The 17,518-nt window shown below is 34.1% G+C and overlaps 2 protein-coding genes across 2 annotated transcripts; both read left to right on the forward strand.

The window, feature by feature from the left end:
- Positions 1–3,182: 3,182 nt before the first annotated feature.
- LOC139862466 (ATP synthase subunit O, mitochondrial-like) lies at positions 3,183–6,315 on the forward strand. The gene is made up of 6 exons (XM_071851071.1): positions 3,183–3,422; positions 3,821–3,871; positions 4,209–4,452; positions 4,571–4,683; positions 4,803–4,889; positions 5,999–6,315. The coding sequence occupies exons 1-6, from the start codon at positions 3,300–3,302 to the stop codon at positions 6,122–6,124; spliced, it is 744 nt and encodes a 247-aa protein (XP_071707172.1). The 5' UTR covers positions 3,183–3,299; the 3' UTR covers positions 6,125–6,315.
- A 1,086-nt stretch (positions 6,316–7,401) lies between these two features.
- On the forward strand, positions 7,402–8,817 carry LOC139864608 (transcription factor MYB83-like). The gene is made up of 2 exons (XM_071853188.1): positions 7,402–7,715; positions 8,077–8,817. The coding sequence occupies exons 1-2, from the start codon at positions 7,402–7,404 to the stop codon at positions 8,783–8,785; spliced, it is 1,023 nt and encodes a 340-aa protein (XP_071709289.1). The 3' UTR covers positions 8,786–8,817.
- Positions 8,818–17,518: the final 8,701 nt, after the last annotated feature.

A 17,518-nucleotide genomic window follows, 5' to 3' on the forward strand; every position in this document is an offset into this window, starting at 1 on the left:
AACTGCTTTACGCTTAGACACAAGTACTAAATTGTTAACTATGCTGTCATGCTTTGATTCATGCTAAATCCCTACCGTAATATCATCAATTGCTACGTTTAAATGCAAACTTAATTATTGTGAGTAGGCCTATTGAGAGTAACGTCTCTAACCATTCGACCGTTGGTCTTTGGTTACATAATAATGATTCCACGACACTGACAGTACATGGTGTCATAGGGTAAATTGTTTAGTAGCGATATTACAAACTGCAGTAACACTTTTAGATTGATATATCTATATTGATCAATTTTAAACTAAATCTTGTGGTCTAAAACTTCGGATATTACTTATAAACCTGTGAATTTCACTCAAACTTTTTGGTTGACACTTTAAGCATGTTTTGTCTCAGGTGATGAATGAGCTAGCTGTTTTATTGCTTGCATGGAGTGCACATCGCATATTATATTTTAGTTCATAAACATTTATTTTACATTTTAATAATAATGTAAACATTTATTACTGCTTCCGCTGTTTTATTAACAAAGGTTTTATTTAAAAAGTCTCATATAGAGTCGTTCTCGTTTATACAACTGTGTTATGATATGAATGGTCACAATTACCCCTGGTCCATTTTGGGGGTGTGACAACATCATTGCTTTAAGTTGTAAATAACTAAGACATCACTAACGCCACAATTAAACTACCATGTTTTTTAGTTTTTTTTGACGATTTTTGGTTTTAACCGGAATCGAACCGAATTCGAATTCGGTTTTCGGTTTCGGTTCGTTTTCAATTTTGAATTCGGTTATGCCGGGAAAAAAAATTCGAAACCGAATTCGCTGAACCGAATATACCGAACAAACTGAAAATCGAACTCATGAACATCTTAAATTCGAGATAAATCAGTAACTAATCATTACAATTACAATCACTACTTACAACTAGGGATGACAATGGCCACCCGATCCAGTGGATATCTATCCGTTTTGTGATGGATATGGATGTACCTAAATGGATATAGATACAAATTTGGATGAATCTAAATGGATATAGATATGGACATGGATAAAAAATTTCACTAATGAACAGATGAACTGAAACTAATTGAATATTGATATGGATATGTATGAACAAAAACTATGAGATGTGATTCTCACACACCACTTTTTAATCTATCTGCACCTAATTTACTAACCCTTAATTATATTTAAATAATTATATAAGTTAAACTCTCTAAATTAATTTAGAGGTATAATTGTCAGTACTATTATACCCTTAATTATATTTAAAATAATAATATAAGTTAAACTTCCTATATTAATTTAGGTATATACCTTTCAGTTTATAAAACAAAAGTATAGATGGATTAAAAAGTGATGGGTGAAAATCACCTCAAAAACTATATATATATATATATATATATATATATATATATATATATATATATATATATATATATATATATATATGGATTAATGGATATGCATACGGGCAACCTGATCCATATTCTATCCATTACCATTATCAATTATACTAATCCTCATGAGAATTTACTGTTCACAATGGCGATAACATAAATACCCCAACTTTGGGGGTATTTTTGTAAACAATTTTTTTTTTTAGTTTTTCATTATTATTTTTTTTACTTTCTTTCCCCTTCCTTTTTTAGACAAAATTTCATTCCTCGTCCCTGAACTTTACATCAACTTTGACTCCCTGTCCTTTTTCTTTTTTTTGTGCATCCCTCGTCCCTAATGTATCAGAAATCTACATCCCTCGTCCTCCCGTCTATTTTCTGTCTATTTTGCCGTTACCCCCTATCACGTGCAGAGCATGTGGGGGTAAAAAGGTCATTAAACTAAGAGACGAGGAGCGTAATTATGTCTTCTTCTCCAATATTCAATTTAATCCCAAAATCATAAATCCTAATAAAATCAAATTCATTCCTCTTCTTCCCCTTTTCAATTGAAACCCTAATTTCAAAATTCCATTTTATCGATTACTAATATCTTCTAATTACACTACCCATTCTCATCTCCATTTTCATCAAGATCTCAAATCAACAAATATTAAAAAAACCTAAATCTAAATCCAAAATCAAATCACATTCAAAAGAAAATACTCATGAATTATAATCTATTAAATTATGGTACATCAACATTATGCTTTAGATTAATCACATAACTTACGAGACAACTCAATTAAATTACTATTCAAAACAATATCACCAGACACATGACCATGTTCCATTTTTTGTAACCAGGATAAATATATAAAATTACAAACTCAGTCATGGATGTCGATTCAGTTTTTGATTCACTATCCGATTCACCACCAACATCGTCCTTGGTTTCTGATTCAAGTTTAAACCATTGATTCAAGTCCGTCGTAGATTGTCGTCGACAACCCCATGCCACAGATTCTTCTTCTCTATCAGTCACCAAACCCTAACCCTAGTTGTTGTAGAGAAAAAGTCAATTTGGGGGAACTGAATTACGAACCTCTGGGATTGTGAAAATTGATATATATAGCTCTAAACTCCCAGATTCTCCCGAATCATGGATTATTCATTTTTTGATGGGTGTTTTTGATACGCAGATCGAGTTCTGGATTTGTAATGAGTGTTTTGAAATTTAATTTTGTCAAAGGAAAGGAAAGAGGTTAATAGGAAAAAGAATGAAGATGGAGTGTAATTTTGTCAAAAGCAAAGAGGTTAATATGTAAATGACGAAAGTACCCTCACATGTTTAGCACATGACTGCACTTAACAGTTGATTTTCACAGAAAGTAGACGGGAGGACGAGGGATGTAGATTTTTGATACATTATGGACGAGGGATACACAAAAAAAAGAAAAAGGACATGGAGTCAAATTTGATGTAAAGTTCAGGGACGAGGAATGAAATTTTGTCCCTTTTTTATTCCTTCATTCTTGAAACGTTTAGTTAATCGACCGTTAACCTTTGTTTTAAATGTTAATTTAACAGACCGTTAACCGAAAAAAAACACACCGACGAAACTTTTCTATAACGTTCTTTAACTTACTTTTTTCTTCATTTATTTTTTACCGTTTAATTGCCCGATCGTTAATCGTTTTTTAAACGTTCAATTAACTGACCGCTAAACGATGAAAACAACCCCGCAGCAAAGCGCTGGGTATATATATCCTCGTTGCCATCAATATTACAACCCGGCAATATATTTATCCGAGTTCTTTCAACCGTTGTTGAAGCTAGCGTTGTCATTTCTATCTTTTGAATCGTCAATCGTCGATTAAATTAAAAATTAGGGTTCTTGTTCAATTGTAGTTTCGATTCGATGGCTGCTCGACTGAGATCAACCGTTACCGGTTTCACCAAGTCATTCTTGTCCGATTCTCTATCATCTCACACATCATGCGTCACTCGAGCCGTTATTTGCCCTAATTTCACCAATCTCGAGGTAACTATAGATTTATAGATCTTATAAAATCACTCCATTAAAATCCCAAGTTTTGATTTTTAAGCCTTCTGTAGCTGATTTAATGAAAACCCAAACTATTTTCGTCCAATTGGGTAAGAAAAATTTGAAATCATATACCTGATATAGTTTTTTAAGATGATTTGTATAATGGTTAGATGATGATGATGTCATCATGTGATACAACAATCATTTTATACATATTGAACTTTGCTGGCTAAAATCAAAAGAAAAAAACGATTAATAGTTCATGAAAATGATGTTTTTACACACATTTTGCATCTTCATTTCATTTGTGTGTTTTTGGTTACTAAAAAGGGATTTTTTTTTTTCAAATTTTTGTTGACCTTCAACTAATTTTCAGAATACTTATTTTGCAGCAATCGAGAAACTTTGCGTCTGCTTCTGCCCCCAAGGAAGCGAAGGTCAAGGTAATGTATAAACTGAACTATGATGTATATTTTATAATGCTTTGATACATTTGTTTGAAGTAAGAAAAATTATGGAGACGCTACACTATCTGTTAGTATATTGACCATTAAATCTGTACGGTATATTTTGAAAAGGTAAAGACTCACTCTGTTACTCCAATTATATAAACCGACTGCTAAATAAACTACTAGTGGTCTAGTGCCATGATACACTACTACTGATTTCCGGTTTATTTTTCTTTTTTATATTAATTAAAGTGCTAATTAAAGTATTAGTATTACTGAGTAGACCCCACATTTTAACTGTTGACACTTATTTGCAAGCCATGATTCTCAGGTTCCTGTGGCTATGTTTGGTGGCTCTGGAAACTATGCATCTGCATTATACATTGCAGCAGCAAAAGCCAAGGCACTGGACAAAGTTGAATCAGAGCTTCTTGATTTCGTTGCAGCTACAACTAAAGCCTCAACTTTTTCTCAGTTTATGAAGGATTTAGCGGTACCTGCAGATATTAGAGTGAAGGCCATAAATGAAATATGTACTCAAGCTAAATTCTCAGATGTCACAAAGAATTTCTTGGGTAAGATGGTAAAATTTTGAAGTTGAAACTGGCCCTGTTATATTGAATTCTGTAGGTTGTTACTATTATGAATGAAGCTAGCTTAATTGATTAAATTTGTTCATGTGATTTTCGGCAGTTGTTTTAGCTGACAATGGAAGGCTTCGACATGTGGACACTATTGCTAAGAGATATTCAGATTTGACCATGGCACATCGAGGGGAAGTTAAAGCTATTGTTACAACCGTGATCGTAAGTTTAATTATGTTATCTTAATGTTATTACAACGTATAACAGTAAAAACCTTTGCCATTATATATATTCTTTATTTTTTTTAAAACTTTTTTGGTGTAATGTTGTCATTCTACCAGCCACTCCCTGCTGCGGAAGAGAAAGAATTGAAAGAAACTTTGCAGGAGATACTTGGTAAAGGGAAGACGGTTAAGCTGGAGCAGAAGGTAGTGTCTAACATTTTACTGTTATAATCGGTTTACCGTTTCACTATCCATTCACTTAAATTTTATCATCTCTAGATAGTTAACTCTAGATGTGTCAAAATGGGTGGGCCATTCAGGTTACTTAATGACTTAAGATGCTTTAAAGCATGTTTTATTACACTCTGGGCAACATTCTACCCGTTAGACCCATTTATATATTATCTTTAAAGGTATACTCACTTTGACCTGTCGGTAAACTATAATCAAAATGATCTTTGTTAGAAGTTATAATAACCCCGATTACTCCATTTCAAGAACAGACCGACTCGATTATCCAAAATCCGTCTAATCAATCGTTCAACGTCGGTTAATGGGCCAAAATCGAATTTGTTGATCAAATTCATTCCAAGTCAAAATTGGTTACCATTTTATTTTATATGAATTTAAACTATGAAATTTATTATTTAAATGTATGTATAGTCCAGTCCTATTAATCCCCGAGTTGCCGATTACTCCTTCCAAAGTCCGACCGACCGAGTACTCCCAGTAGCGAGTTTTGCAACCTTGGAAAATACGTGGGTTGAAACTGCCACTTCCATTCACCATTTCTTTCAAAGTTGACAACAATGACAGATAACATAACACGTTATGACAAGAATCTTAAACTAGGCATTGCCATTTCTTTACCATAACAACAAGAAGAAGAAAACATTCAAATCCCGAAACTAAAAATGCCTGTCAACATTGAAAGTGGTATACTGATATGTACTACTTCCTCCGTCCCAACTCTATTGTCCCTAGACAAAAAACACAAAGTTTAAGAAAAAGTTACTGTAACGTGTACTTTTTGTTAACTTTCCAATCTTACTCGTTATTTTTTGCCTATCTTTTTGTCTTACATGTATAAAGTATGAGCATAAAATAACTTTATCACATTATTCCTATCCATTTACAGAGATAGAGGTGGACAATTAATCTGGGTTATCCCAAAATGAAATAGTGGACAATAGATTTGGGACGGAGAGAGTAATAAACTTAGAATATTACAATGAAAATAATTTTTATCATATTTGTGTATGGAACCATGCATGATGCTTCTCTGATACTTATAATTTGTGCCTGAAATGCAGATTGATCCGAGTATCCTCGGTGGGCTTGTGGTGGAATTTGGGCAAAAGGTATTCGACATGTCAATAAAGACAAGGGCAAGGCAAATGGAGAGGTTCTTGCGGGACCCCATCAACTTTGACGCCTAAATAATCATGACCCGCCGATCTTTCATGACCCGTTTCATTTGTAACCAACCGATCTTTCATGACCGTATTTTTGAATTTATTTACTGTCATCAAGATAGGATGTTTTCCCTTTTTCCCTCTCCTATCAGGTGATGTTCAACATTACATTTACATCTGGTTATTTAATCAAATAAAAATATACTATTTCAATACATGCAATTGTTGAAAATCTGGTATGATGCATTGAATCTATTAGATTGTGTTGATACTTGCATTTTGTTTGTAGAATTAGTTAGTATTTGTTGAACATTGGAATTGGGTTAAACGATGACTATCTGGTGTCATTGGCCGATTTAAATATGTGCACTGCACATACATGCTCACTTGACGTATCTGAAGAGAACGTTGAACATAAAAATGTGCACGACTATCTCCCATGACGTCACAATTTAAACATGAGTTATAAAATTTTGGAATTTAGGACAAGCCATGCAACGTACGGGTATTGGCCAGTATATGATAATGATAATGATAATTGATAATTTGAATTAATTAGATATAATATATCATTGACTTCCTCAAAACATTATAACTAATAAGTATATACTCGTATATGATATGATTATTTTTTGTGATTAGATGTGATTGTTTGAGAAAGTGTATTAGCTGCCGACAGTTAATTTTCTTAAAAAGTAGATTACCTCAATACAAAGACATGCTTTATCATGTTATTATGTTTTTGTCTATGTAATTTCCAACCACTTTCATAATTAAAAACAACTTTCTTAATTTTAACAAATATTCATTCAATCTATGTGTGATGTGATTGTATTCAAAGCTTCACCAATTCCCGAAATTGCTCGAGAATTACACGTGTAGAGGCAATACCAATTAGACAGTTAGCATATATCTTCTTGCGGTGGCAATGGTGATCGACGATCCAAGTAATGTTTTTGTGGGGCCTCAGTTCCTCAAATAGAAGATATAAATTATAAAGGTGTTGATAATTCATAGGTTAGAGTAGAAAACGGATATTGAAAGTGGGCCCCAAATATGTTATGATGATGATGATTACCTTGTGAGTGAAGAAAAATGCATCGAAAAAGACTAGTTTTGAGTCAAAGACAAGAACACCAACCGTCACCTTTTCTCTCTCATCTCTCTATTTCTTCATGGAATAGTATATGTATATATTTACATTTATATGATAGATCAATATAGATGTACTTTCGGATCAAAGTACAGTTTCTCTACAAATAAAACTTAAATTGATTTGATCTTTAATTTGTTGTGTGGATATGAGAAAGCCAGACCAATGTGGGAGAGAAAAAAATGTGAGTGATAATAATAATAATGGTGTTAACAAGGGCATGATTTTGAAGGCTCGAAAGGGTTTGTGGTCACCTGAAGAAGATGAAAAGTTGATGAATTATATGTTGAAGAATGGACACGGTTGTTGGACCGATATTGCTAGGAATGCAGGGCTTCAAAGGTGTGGAAAGAGTTGTCGCCTTCGTTGGATCAATTATTTGAGACCGGATCTTAAACGTGGCGCGTTTTCTCCCCAAGAACAAAACCTCATCCTTCATTTGCATTCAACTCTTGGCAATAGGTATGTATGTACCCAATATATTTACAACGGTTGTTCACTTCTCGTCTCTTGTTTTGTGTTTTGGCAATCGACTTTGAGCCCTGGTTAGGCTAGGTTTTAGATAGCATTAGCTTTAGTTCGGTAGTTTAGTTGTCTAGCTTCGAACCTTCCCTTTTTATATGGTTGTATCGGTTTTGTGGTTCTTTCATCTTTCGACGAAAATGCCTAGTTATAAAGTTTTCTTCTTCTTTTTTTTTTTTTTTTTTTTTTTTTTTTTTTTTTTTTTTTGTCAAAAAACGCGTGCAACGCTATCGTTCCATTGATTACATTGTATAACTAGTAGACTTGTATAAACTTATTTATTTATTTATTTTAAAATCAGGTGGTCACAAATAGCAGTTCATCTTCCTGGAAGGACAGATAATGAAATAAAAAACTTCTGGAATTCGACGATAAAGAAAAGGTTGAAGATCAACAAGAGTGATCATGCATCTACAACCTCTCTAAATGATAGTACTGGTAATTTGTGTGGTGATCATATTACTGATAGATCTAGTATGTTCATGGTTGATCATGATCCTGATATCATGACCATGTGCATGGATTCGTGTATGACATCATTATCATCAACAACTAACTCATCATCTATACATGATAACACAATGTTCAACAAGTGTAATCACCAATTTGGTGAATATTTGCCACGATTAGTTCTTGATAATAACACCAATTGTAACACAAATGGTGGATCAAGTTTCTTGAACATATCCACTTGTTTAGGACAAGATGGATATGAAAATGTTCTTGAGGTACCCTACATGTTTGGCATGGAAAATGACATTACTAACCCGGCATTAGGTAATAGTATCATTGAAGGGGATGTTAATACCACTAATGACAATCATGATTTGGACAAAAAGTTAACCCATGGTAACCACCATTTTAATGAGAATGTTGATGGAAATATTGAAGTGGGAGAAGTGGTTGGTTATGGAAATCATTGGTCAGGAGAAAGCTTCAGAATTGGAGAATGGGATTTGGAGGGTTTATTTGCTAATGTCTCATCAATACCTAATTTTATTGATTTTTAGAATAAATGTTACATGGTCCAAATGTAAAAGAAAGTAATAAGAGGCTTAATAAATTTGAGGGAGTCCAAATTGTATCTTTACATGTACAATAGATAAAGAGGTAGATTTCAAAGTTAAGGTATAGGATTTAAATCAATAAACTGATGGTGAATATCAAATGTAAAAGGTTATGTACATGCATGCAACTTGAATAAGGTAGAAGTTGCTGATGCATATTACTCTTTTTGTAAATCATATTCTTGTTGTACTTTAATATCTTGATACATGCAAATTGCTATATCTTAATTGTGTAGTAGTAATGCACATATATTTTCAATTATACTGTACGTATTAAATAGGTTCTATCACAAAGCATTTGGTCTTCTATATATCAAAGGCATGGTACGTAATTTCTACTCGGTAACATTTAGCCACTAGGAGCATTGCCAAGAGGCCTCGTGGTAGGTGGGTCATGAGCCCTGTCTTCGAAAACACCGTTAGCCTGCCTTGTGATAGGCTTGTTAGAAATAGGAGGTTATGTGTATATTATTTATGGAAGAGAGGATTGATAATTTAGAAGTTTGATTGATCTTGAAAACTCTTCTTTTATTGCTTATTGAATTGCTTTGTTGCTTGATTACAAATGAGGGGTGAAGCCCTCTATTTATACTACTCAATGGAGTAGTCTAGATCACTTCATCATCTACTACTATCTAGATATTTCCTAGTATTTCTAGACCTAGATATTTTACAAGATTATTCTACACACATTCTACACACTTTCACTACTACATATTACAAGAAGTTTCTACATAATGGGCTATAATCTTGATCCAAAATAGTTGTATACTTGCAAGCCCAAATCCAAAACAAATAGCCCAAAATCAAGTTTATTTTCCAACAGCCCCCCTTAAACTTGATTTCGTTACTCCGAGCATATTCCGTAATCTCTGAAACGTCTCGTGTTTTAGAGGCTTTGTGAAAATATCAGCAACTTGGTCAAGTGACTTCGCGTACTTTATCTGCACCTCTTTATTTGTAACACACTCCCTGATGTAATGGTATTTCGTATCAATGTGCTTGCTTCTATCATGGAAGACTGGATTCTTCGCTAGAGCAATCGCAGACTTGTTATCCACATATATCTCTGTAGGTTCCTTTTGAAAAAACTTAAGCTCATTTAGTAACTTCCTGAGCCATATTGCATGACAGGTGCACGATGTTGCTGCTACAAACTCGGCTTCACACGTTGACAAAGTCACAATGGGTTGCTTCTTCGAGCTCCATGTGAACGCCGTGTCTCCCATATAGAACACGAAACCACTCGTACTCTTACGATCATTTATGTCTCCAGCCCAATCACTATCACTGTATCCAACTAGCTTGAAGTGCTCAGAAGGCGAATAAAACAGGCCATAGTCAATCGTACCTTTGATGTAGCGAAGTATCCTCTTGGCCGCCTTCAAGTGATTTATTGTAGGTGCTTCCATGTATCGACTTACTAGTCCAACTTCGTAGAGAATATCTGGCCTCGTGCAGGTTAGGTACCTCAGACTTCCAACCAAACTCTTGTATTGTGTTGGATCCACCAAGTATCCTTCATCATCTTTTGACAATTTGAGATTGCAATCCACCGGTGTGTTCATTGACTTGCAGTCATTCATCTTAAACTTCTTGAGCACCTCATTCGCATAACCTTCTTGGGATATGAATATTCCTTCTTTCTTTTGTTTTACCTCGATCCCAAGATAGTAAGCCATAAGTCCAATGTCGGTCATCTCGAACTCCCGAACCATTGCTTTCTTGAACTCATCAAACATTTTGGGATTACTACCAGTGAATATCAAGTCATCCACATATAGGCACACAATCATAACATCTCCTTCCTTGCTTACTTTGGTATATAGAGCATGCTCATGTGGGCATTTTGTAAAGCCATTCTGTTGGAAATACTTGTCTATCCTGCTATTCCATGCTCGAGGCGCTTGCTTCAACCCATATAAGGCCCTTTTCAATTTCAGCACCTTATTCTCTTGGCCTTTCACGACGTATCCCAAAGGTTGTTCTATATAGACTTCTTCTTCTAAGTGGCCATTAAGGAATGCGGATTTGACATCCATTTGATAAATCTTCCAATTATGCTGAGCCGCAAGTGAGATTATTAATCTTATAGTTTCTAGACGAGCGACGGGAGCAAATACTTCTTCATAGTCTATGCCAGCTCGTTGACTATATCCTTTCGCCACCAACCTTGCCTTGTATCTTTCAACTTCACCTTTGGAATTCTTCTTGGCCTTGTACACCCACTTTACACCAATAGCCTTATGCCCTTTTGGTAGTGTAGCAAGATCCCACGTATCATTCTTCTCGATTGCTTGAATCTCCTCGTCCATGGCACGTTTCCACTTTTGGCTTTTCGCTGCGTCTTCGTAACTTATTGGCTCACAATCGGCAAGAAGGCAGAACAATGATAGATCCTCCATAGGATGGGTTACCTCGTACAACTCCCTAATGCTCCTTGTGTGATGTTGTAGCCTACTTGATTCTCCTCCTGATGTTGGTGTCACTTCATTAGGTGTAGTGGTTGGAGTACGTGGAGAGTGCGGAGATGGTGTACTAGAAGGTTCTTGAACTTCTAGATATTCTTCGTTCCTTGTAGTACTTTCGAATGGATAAGGGAAAAAGTCGTAGTTCTCCTCTTCGGGAACATTCCAATCCCATGTTTCTTCTTCATCGAACACCACATCTCGACTTGAGATTACTTTACCGGTCTTGGGATTGTATAACTTGTAACCCTTCGAACTTGAGTCATAGCCCACGAATATGAGTTTCTCGCTTTTATCATCGAGCTTCGTCCTCTTCTGATCTGGCACATGAGCATATGCCACACTTCCGAACACTCGAAGGTGCAAGATGCCGGGCTTCCTTCCACTCCAAGCTTCAATGGGCGTTTTGTTCTTGACGCTTCTAATGGGCGAGCGATTTGCTAGATAGATCGCACAGTCCACTGCCTCAGCCCAAAACTCCTTAGGCATCCTTTTGCTCTTTAACATACTCCGGGCCATATCAAGAATGGTCCTATTTTTTCTTTCCGCAACACCATTTTGCTGAGGTGAATACGGAAGGGTTAGAGGACGTCGTAAGCCATTGTTGTCACAAAATTCCTTGATTTCCTTGGATGTGAACTCTCCTCCACGATCGGATCTCAACGCCTTTATGGTGAGACCACTTTGATTCTCCACAAATGCTTTAAACTTCTTGAACATTCCAAAAGCTTCCAACTTCTCTTTTAGAAAATAGACCCATGTTTTTCGACTAAAATCATCAATGAATAGAAGAAAATATCTATTTTTACCAAAAGACGGTGGGCTGATGGGTCTACACACATCCGTGTGAATAAGTTCTAGAGGTTTCTTCGCTCTACTAGAAGCTTCTGTTGGAAAACTGTTTCGAAAGTGCTTTCCTAGAAGGCATCCCTCACATATTTGATCCGGATGATTAATTGGAGGCAAACCCTTCACCATTCCTTTACTTGATAATAATTTTAAGCCTCCAAAATTTAAGTGCCCGTATCTCATGTGCCAAAGCCAAGAATTATCTTTGAAACATGCTTTTAAACATCTTGGAATGTCATGTTGAATATTTAGCATGAACATCCTATTCGTTGACATTGGCACCTTAGCAATCAAACCTCCTTTTTGGTCTCTTAAAGAAAGGGTACGATTTATCATGTGAATATCATAGCCTTTCTCCAAGAGTTGTCCAATACTCAGTATATTCGTCTTCATATTGGGCACATAATACACGTTAGAGATAAATTGATGCCTTCCATTTTTCATGCGGATGAGAATCTTACCTTTGCCTTTAACCGGGACTTTAGAGGAATCTCCGAAGGTGATATTTCCACTAATTACCTCGTCTAACTCCACAAACATGTTTTTGTCACCGCACATATGGTTGCTTGCACCCGTGTCGAGATACCACAAATTTGATTCTCCGTTATCTTCACCTTTGCATGCTAGTAACAAAGTGTTTTCCACGGCTTCAGTATCTTCTTGTGCAAAATTTGCTCTTTCTTGCACGTAATTGTTTGACTTCTCGTATTCCGAAGCATAGTGGCCAAATTTATGACAATTATAGCATTTGGTTTGAGAATTGTCATACCTTGGCTTTCTACTTGTGTAACCTCTCCCACGACCTCTTGTCGGGTGAAAATCTTGACTTCTTTCTTCATTTTTGTAAGAACTATAACCTCCACGTTTGATATATCCTTGCCCTCGTCCTCGGCCACGTACTTGACCACGACCTCGTTGACTCGTTTGATGAGTCTTTTCACTGTTCTCTTCCTTGAAAGAGAGTTTTGCTTGTAAAGCTTGCTCCAAAGGCTCCTTATTTTTCTTATTGAACCTCTCTTCATGGGCTTGTAGTGAACCCATGAGTTCATCGATAGTCATTGATTCTAGATCTTTAGATTCTTCAATGGCTACGACTATATAGTCGAATTTTGAATCTAATGATCTAAGAATTTTCTCAATGACCCTCACATCACTTAAAGTTTCGCCATTCCTCTTTAATTGATTGACAACCGCCAAGACTCTTGTAAAATAATCAGAAATTGATTCTGAGTCTTTCTTATTTAAGGATTCGAACTCACCTCGTAGTGTTTGTAGTCGAACCTTTTTCACCTTATCAACTCCCTTATAAGAATTCTCCAAGATCTCCCATGCTTTCTTGGCGGTGGTTGCACTTACAATTTTCTCAAAAGCTCCATCATCTACACTTTGTTGGATGATGGAAAGAGCCTTTTGATCGTTCGTCTTCATTAATTTTTTCTCCTTGCCGAGAGGACCTTTTTCTGCAGGTTCCTCATAGCCTTCCTCCACAATCTCCCATAAATCTTGTCCACCTAGGAAGGTCTTCATTTGGATGCTCCATCGATCATAATTATCCTTTGTGAGGCGAGGAAACGTGATGACATTGTTGGCCATCATCTTGTCGAACCAAGCTCTTGATACCAATTTGTTAGAAATAGGAGGTTATGTGTATATTATTTATGGAAGAGAGGATTGATAATTTAGAAGTTTGATTGATCTTGAAAACTCTTCTTTTATTGCTTATTGAATTGCTTTGTTGCTTGATTACAAATGAGGGGTGAAGCCCTCTATTTATACTACTCAATGTAGTAGTCTAGATCACTCCATCATCTACTACTATCTAGATATTTCCTAGTATTTCTAGACCTAGATATTTTACAAGATTATTCTACACACATTCTACACACTTTCACTACTACATATTACAAGAAGTTTCTACATAATGGGCTATAATCTTGATCCAAAATAGTTGTATACTTGCAAGCCCAAATCCAAAACAAATAGCCCAAAATCAAGTTTATTTTCCAACAAGGCTCGCTATCAAATAGCAAACCCAGGCTTGTGATACCTTTTTTCATCAAATAACATAATTCATCACGGGGCAAATGACAAAAGTGGGTTCCATGTATTATATTATATCTGTAATAATATGTATATAATTGGGGAGATGTAAACATTTTGTAATAAAAGGTGGGGTAATGTGATGAAATTGAAGTATTTTATAGTTGGGAGCAAGGTTGCAAAATTCGCTATTATGGGATTAATCGGTCGGGACTTTAAAAGGATTAATCGACAATTCGAGAATTAATCGGAGATTAATCGGATTATACTGTATACATTTAAATATTAAATTTAAAAACTATATGTGTAACTATAGGAAAAAACCATAAATTTAAAGATATTTTTAACATAATTGTCTAAAATTGTTCATTTTACTTCAAAACTATAAATTCTAGTTTAAATTCATGGTAAATGTTAACCATGTTTGACTTTGACTGACTTTGATTACCAAATTCGATTTTGATCAATCAATTGACGTTGACCATTTAATTAAACGGATTTTTGAAAATCGAAACAGATTGCCCCTAAAAATAATTAATCGGGGATTAATCGGCGAGTAATCGGGTTTTTTACAACACTGGTTGAGAGTGGTATGTGATGGGGAAGAAATTGGGAGAAAATGCTGATGTGACGGTGTGTGATGGAGAGAAATGACGTGATGATTGAGAGTTATCTAATTACGACTATATCACTTGTCTTTTGAACCAGGTCTGGTGGCCTTTTGTTCCTAATCCATCCGGACGAAGTCCATATCGATTATAAAAGATTCACAACAGTTGATTACATCGCGAGGTACTTGACCTCTATATAATACATTTTACAAACATTGCATTCGTTTTTGAAAAGACAATCTTTCATTTCATCGAAAGTTGACGGCATGCATACCATTTCATAATATATCTAACTATAATTGACTTAATAATAATCTTGATGAACTCAACGACTCGAATGCAACGTCTTTTGAAATATGTCATGAATGACTCCAAGTAATATCTTTAAAATGAGCAAATGCACAGCGGAAGATTTCTTTCGTACCTGAGAATAAACATGCTTTAAAGTGTCAACCAAAAGGTTGGTGAGTTCATTAGTTTAACATAAATAATCATTTCCATCAATTTAATAGACCACAAGATTTCATATTTCATTTCTCATAAATATACGTCCCATACATAGAGACAAAAATAATCATTCATATGGATTGAACACTTGGTAATCGACATTCACAATATGCATATAAGAATATCCCCATCATTCCGGGATCCTCCTTCGGACATGATATAAATTTCGAAGTACTAAAGCATCCGATACTTTGGATGGGGCTTGTTGGGCCTGATAGATCTATCTTTAGAGTTCGCGTCAATTAGGGTTTCTGTTCCCTAATTCTTAGATTACCAGACTTAATAAAAAGGGGCATATTCGATTTCGATAATTCAACCATATAATGTAGTTTCGATTACTTGTGTCCATTTCGTAAAACATTTATAAAAATTGCGCATGTATTCTCAGCCCAAAAATATAAAGGGTAAAAAGGCAAATGAAACTCACCTAATGTATTTTGTAGTAAAAATACATATGACTATATTGAACAATGTAGGGTTGGCCTCGGATTCACGAACTTATATCATTTGTATATATATTAAAATGTATAATCTTATTCGAACAAGTTTATATATTATAACTTGAATTATATATTATACTTATTTAGTTTGTGTATATATTTAAAATGTTTAATATCTATATACCTGGTTATATTAATATATCTATATATATATGGTTAGTTTTATATGAAAATATTCTTAATTCGTTATATATAAGTATTTATATAAATAATGTTATTATATTTGGTATGTGATATATAAACTATTAATGTGATTATAATATATGTATTAAGTATATTTTAGGTACAAAATATTTATTTGTAACGAAAATGATAGTTTTGATAATAATGATTTACTAATAATAATAACTTGTATTGTTTTATAACAACAATAATAATAATCCTAAACATATTCATAATAATAATAATAATAGTACTAGAAATTGTACAATTACTAATATTTACAAAATACTAATAAGTTGCATTATTTTTGTCATTAAATAATGTTTATAATGATAATTTTATTATGTTCCTAATAATGATAATAATAATAATAATAATAATAATCCTAATACTTAATAATAGTAATAATAATCATAATAACAATGATGTTAACTGTTAATAATGATATCAAATTAATAATTTTATAAAAAAATGTTAAGTTCTATGATAGTACCAATTTTTGATAATATGATAGATTTTAAAAGTAATGATATTTTTAGTATTAATGGTAACAATGTTAATACATGATAGTAACAAGAATTATAAAATTATCCATTTTACTACCAATAATAACAATAATTATAATACTTATATTGTAAATATGATGATAATAATAATAATAACATTAATAATAATAATCAATAACAATAATAATAATAAAAAGAAGCTACCTTAAATGAAATTTCGCCTAAAAAGAATACTGGCACTCTCCAGGGACTCGAACCCCCGACCCCTCGCTTAACCCGAAACATTCTAAACCATTCGTCTGTGCTTGTCTATCTAGATTTCTTCCCAGCCAAAATATATTTAACCCTTTTATTAATCTATCTTCCTCTTCATCTCTTTTCATGAGTTGACAGTTCAACCAGGGATCAATTCCCTTTAATAGCTATTATATACCTCATTATATTTAGGACAATTGGTATTACGTAAAAGTATTAATGTAAAACGAGAAAGAGAAAAGAAAGAAAAAAATAAAAAAAAATTAATCCCACAGTACCTGCTCGTCGCTGGGTTGCAGGAAAAAAAATCATCTTTGAATTCAAGGACGTTTTAGATAAATGTTATAACACGAAAGATGTTGCAAACGGTTCCTAGAATCTATCTGGACCTTCAATTGATTCTAAAATGTCGACTTAAATTCGAATTTCTTTAAGAACACATCGGTTGACTTTTGAAACATAAAACTTTGACTCCGAAATTATCAATCAATTTGAGAAGTTAATGCTTGAAAATTTACAGAAAGTCTCACAAGATGATTTATAACAGCTCTGCAATATTAGATTTTGGGTTTTGATTCGAATTTGTATTTTTGATTAAACAGGTCGTGGATGAAGAAAAATGGGTTTTTATTTTCTGTAATTACTCTTTTTTTTTTCTCCAAATAGCAATAGGGAATGTATATATGAAAGTGATCGATTTAAACAGTAGTATGATTTGATCGAACAAATTGTTTTCTAGTGTTTGGGATCGACAAGAATACACGGGCAGGAAGGAAAA

Source organism: Rutidosis leptorrhynchoides, chromosome 8 (genome assembly GCF_046630445.1).
Source record: "Rutidosis leptorrhynchoides isolate AG116_Rl617_1_P2 chromosome 8, CSIRO_AGI_Rlap_v1, whole genome shotgun sequence".
NCBI lineage: Eukaryota > Viridiplantae > Streptophyta > Magnoliopsida > Asterales > Asteraceae > Rutidosis > Rutidosis leptorrhynchoides.